The sequence below is a fragment of the Scylla paramamosain genome, unplaced genomic scaffold, assembly GCF_035594125.1.
Source record: "Scylla paramamosain isolate STU-SP2022 unplaced genomic scaffold, ASM3559412v1 Contig3, whole genome shotgun sequence".
Lineage (NCBI taxonomy): Eukaryota > Metazoa > Arthropoda > Malacostraca > Decapoda > Portunidae > Scylla > Scylla paramamosain.
Genome location: NW_026973668.1, coordinates 1122501 through 1127500, shown reverse-complemented (window position 1 = coordinate 1127500; position 5000 = coordinate 1122501). Strand labels below are relative to the sequence as shown.

General features: G+C 36.7%; 1 protein-coding gene across 5 annotated transcripts in view; it reads left to right on the top strand.

Moving 5' to 3' along the window:
* LOC135096312 (pseudouridylate synthase RPUSD2-like) overlaps positions 1-5000 on the top strand; it is a 97932-nt gene that overhangs the window by 82768 nt on the left and 10164 nt on the right. For 4 of the 5 annotated variants that reach the window (XM_063997726.1, XM_063997725.1, XM_063997729.1 and 1 more), the window contains one exon: positions 4640-4748. In XM_063997726.1, the coding sequence (XP_063853796.1) occupies positions 4640-4748 (109 nt within the window). Of the gene's footprint in view, positions 1-428; positions 517-4639; positions 4749-5000 lie in introns of all 5 variants that reach the window. The other variant, XM_063997727.1, reaches the window with a different exon arrangement.

Below are 5000 nucleotides of genomic sequence, written 5' to 3'. Positions count from 1 at the left end.
TTTGTTTGTGACATGAGGCTATTGTACGTGTGTGTGTGTGTGTGTGTGTGTGTATGTGTGTACGTGAATCTAGAAACCTTGCAAACCTTTCCCTACATATATAACCTTTAAAAAACAAATATTCGCAACCTAACCGTACTTAAATCACTGTGTACGTGTGTATGTACGTGGCATGAAGCTGTGTACGTGTGTATGTACGTCTGTGAGTGTGTATGTATGTACGTACGCTGAAAAACTCCTCTCTTTAACAACATAACCTTGAAAAACCCAAATAATCTCAATAAAAACAGGATTTATTTAATTATTTATGTGTTTAAGTGACAGGAAGTGGTGTACGTGTGTATGTACGTATTGTTTGTGTGTTTGTACGTGTCAGGGTGGCGTGTCGTGAAGATGCCAGAGTGTGGATGTTCTTTTTGTTCTTCCAGACATGAAACACCTGTCCTGGATCATGAAATTGTTATATTACACTTAGATGAAGAACTTGTTGTGTTGGATAAACCTTGTTCACTTCCGGTGAGTTTGTAAGCTCGTCTCTGATTGGTCCACTGGAGAAAGCTTGTGTTTTTTACTACTACTACTACTACTACCGCTACTACTGCTACTACTACTACTACTATTGCTGCTGTTGGTGTTGGTGGTGTGGTTAGTAAGGTTGCTGTGGTGTTATAGTGGTCTACTACTACTACTACTACTACTACTACTACTACTACTACTACTACTACTACTACTACCACCACCATCACCACCAGCACACGCCTAGCTAGTTAAAAAAAATAGGAAAATAATTAAAAGGGGGGGGGTAGAAGGGAACTGAGACACCCCCCTTTTTAATACCCCCCCCACCACCTCTGGATAGCCCCCCCACCCCCCCTGGCATGGCGTGGTTTAAATACAGCATTTGTTTATTTATTTATTTACTTAAAATAAAAAAATAATAGAGAAATATTAAGGTTTTGGCAGACTTAAGGAAAAATGTGTTTGTTTATCAGGCGGTTACGCACGCACGCACGCACGCAGCACCTCATAGGCCGCTCGCTCGCCCGCGCGCACACGCACTCGCCGCTCGCGCACTCAGTCACGCACGTAGAAAGAGAGAGAGAGAGAGAGGTAGAGATAGAGAAAGTAAAAGAAAATGTTTAAGTTGAGAAGATAATGTTTTTTTTGTTTATTTGTTTGTTTGTTTGTTTGTTTGTTTGTTTGTTTGTTTGTTTCTCTCGTTGTTCTTTATTTTTTTCTTTATTCTTATTCTTTCTTTCTCTTTCTCTTTCTTTTTCTTTTCTTTCTTTCTTTCTTTCTTTATTTATTTATTTATTTATTTATTTATTTATTTATTTACTTTTACGAAACAAGATTAGAAGAGGAAGAAGAAGAAGAGGAAGGAGAAGAAGAGGAAGAAGAAGAGGAAGAAGAAGAAGAAGAGGAAGAAGAAAAAGGAGGAGGATAAGAAGCAAAATAATAATAATAATAATAATAATAATAATAATAATAATAATAATAATAATAATAATATTTTTCTGATATTTATTTAATTTTTTTCCCTCCCTCCCTCCCTCCCCTTCCCTCCCCACCACAGAAGTTTCCTCCATCTTTCCTCCAGCGTCCCTCCAAGTTCCCTCCACGTCCCTCCCTCTCTAAATTATTATTATTATTATTATTATTATTATTATTATTATTATTATTATTATTATTATTATTATTATTATTATTATTTTGCTGACTCCTCCTCCTCCTCCTCCTCCTCCTCCTCCTCCTCCTCCTCCTCCTCCTCCTCCTCCTCCTCTTCTTCTTCTTCTTCTTCTTCTTCTTCTTCTTCTTCTTCTTCTTCTTCTTCTTCTTCTTCTTCTTCTTCTTCTTCTTCTTCTTCTTCTCCTCCTCCTCCTCCTCCTCCTCCTCCTCCTCCTCCTCCTCCTCCTCCTCCTCCTCCTCCTCCTCCTCCTCCTCCTCTACTACAACTGTGATCTCGTTTTCTGTCGGCAATGTCGTTTTCTTTGAGTCACCCCCTTCCCGTTTTCTATGAATGCGTGCTCAGACTTCATTTTCTTTGTAATTTGTTGAGAAATACATCAGTTTTCCGTTTTCTGTTTCCAAGATGGCTGCCAAACCTTGAGAATTTGGCTTTGTTAGTGTGTTTGTGTGTTTGTTTGTTTGTTTGTTTGTTTGTTTGTTTGTTTATTGAGATTTTGGTTTGTGTGTTTGTTTGTTTATTAATATTTTCTTTATTTTCTTTAATTTTGTTTTTTGTTTTTTAGATTTTTGTTTAATTTTTAGTTATATAGAAATTATTATTATTATTATTATTATTATTATTATTATTATTATTATTATTATTATTATTATTAGTGTGTGTGTGTGTGTGTGTGTGTTTGTGTGAGTTATTTTTTATTTATTTATTTGTTTATTCATTTGTTAACCCTTCCTCTCTCTCTCTCTCTCTCTCTCTCTCTCTCTCTCTCTCTCTCTCTCTCTCTCTCTCTCTCTCTCTCTCTCTCTCTCTCTCTCTCTCTCTCTCTCGTTTTGTTTATTTGTTTGTTTGTTTGTTTCTCATCTTCGTTGGTAAGTGGAATAATAATAATAATAATAATAATAATAATAATAATAATAATAATAATTGTTTACTTATTATTATTATTATTATTATTATTATTATTATTATTATTATTATTATTATTATTATTATTATTATTTAAGGTAAGATAAATTAAATACATAATTAAAGATGGCTACCCTTCCTCCTCCTCCTCCTCCTCCTCCTCCTCCTCCTCCTCCTCCTCCTCCTCTTCCTCTTCCTCTTCCTCTTCCTCCTCCTCCTCCTCCTCCTCCTCCTCCTCCAGTTATTTTGTGATTAAATTTTATTGTAGAATTTTTTTTTCAAGAAGAATTAAATTTTTTTCTGATATTTTTTGAGAATTACAGTTTTTATTATATATTTAAATGGAGGGTTTAATTTTTTTATTGTAATTTTTTTGTTTTTTTCGATTTTTTTTCATATTTTTTTTTTATTTTTTACATTTTTTTGTAATTTTTAGTTTTTTTCGTTTTTTTTCGTTTTTTTATAGATTTTCGTTTTTTTATAGATTTTTTTCGTTTTTTTTTTGTTTTTTTAGATTTTTTGTTTTCTTTTCGTTTTTTCTTAATTTTTTTATAGATGTTTTCGTTTTTTTTTAGTTTTTTAGATTTTTTTCGTTTTTTCTTAATTTTTTTAGATTTTTCGTTTTTTTCAGATTTCGTTTTTTTTTGTTTTTTTTCCTTTTTTTCTTTTTTTCTCACATTTTTCTAGTTTATTTTTTTCAATTATTTTTTTCTTTGACTAAAAAAAATAATTAAGATTTAAATTTTCATAGATATTTTTTATCATTATTTAATTTTTTCACATTTATTCATTTATTTATTTATTTATTTAGTAACAAACGAAGGAATTATTATCATTATTATTATTATTATCATCATTATTATTATTATTATCATTATTATTATTATTATTAAACGGGACTCAAATAATAATAATAATAACAACAACAACAACAACACACACACACACACACACACACACACACACAAACACACCTAGCCTAAGTACCACTATATCCTTAATTAACTCCTAATTAATGCCAATATTACAGGACAATGCAAAAAAAAAAAAAAAGGTTAATTACATGCATCAATTTAGCAGTTGTCATTAAAAGAACACGCATTCTGACTGTCTTTTGTCTGTTCGTGTCTTTGTGTCACCTGTGGCGGCCATATTGCCCTGCCCACTTGAAAAAGATTAAAATTCATCTTTTATATGTTTGTCCGTGGGTTCCCTTGGGCACTGTGGGTTTCTTTGGGTCACCCCGCCCACGCCTGCACGCCCACGCCCGCCCAGTAAGCCACTGTGGGCGGGGAATGGGTGTTTTGTGTGCGTGGGTGGATGCCCATAGTGGCGTCAGTGTTTTGAAGCCATGTGTCCGGCCATTTTCGTGCGCTCAGTGTCATTCAGGTTTTCTTTGGTGTTTTAAAGGTAGACTTAACTATTTCTTTTTGATTTGTTTTAATTATTTGTTTAAAAGTTCATTCATTGACACATAGCTGGAACACTGACGACCTCTCCCTCTCTCCCTCCTCCTCCTCCTCCTCCTCCTCCTCCTCCTCCTCCTCCTCCTCCTCCTCCTCCTCCTCCTCCTCCTCCTCCTCCTCCTCCTCCTCCCTTTTTGAATGGAGAGAAAAGACTACATTTCTCCTCCTCCTCCTCCTCCTCCTCCTCCTCTTCTTCTTCTTCTTCTTCTTCTTCTTCTTCTTCTTCTTCTTCTTCCTCTTCTTCTTCTTTCTCCTCTTTCTCGCTTTCTTTCATTATTATTCTGTATCCAAACTCTCTCTCTCTCTCTCTCTCTCTCTCTCTCTCTCTCTCTCTCTCTCTCTCTCTCTCTCTCTCTCTCTCTCTCTCTCTCTCTCTCTCTCTCCCCCCCCCTACCCCCCCTCACCCCTACAATGTCATTAAAATAACCAAATGTTTTCCTTCCCCCCCAAAAAAAAAAAACGGGAAAAAATACAAAAAAAACCTGATTTCTGGCACTCCCCGCCCCCCTCGGCCCCCCTCGGCCCCCCCACACGGCGCCCACACCCGCGTGCACGTGTGTGTGTGTGTGCGTGCGCGCAGGTGCATCCCTGTGGGCGCTATCGTCATAACACTGTGGTTTTCATCCTGGCGAAAGAATACAACCTGAAGAACCTCAGGACGATACACCGACTTGACCGGCTAACTAGCGGTAAGTCGGCTCTCCCCTGCACCTCCAGCCCTTCTCCTGCCCTTGTTCTACCTTCCCCTGCCTTCCCCTGCCCCTGCCCTGCCCCTGTCTTGCCCTCCCGGCCCTAAATCTTACGTTTTTCAGCCTTTTTCAGATTTTTTTTTTTCATTTTTCTTTGTTTTTCTGTAAATTTTCGACCTCTGCGCCTTCTCTCTTTGTCCTCCTATTGTCCAGCCCTTCTCCTGCCCTTGTTCTACCTTCCCCCTGCCTTGC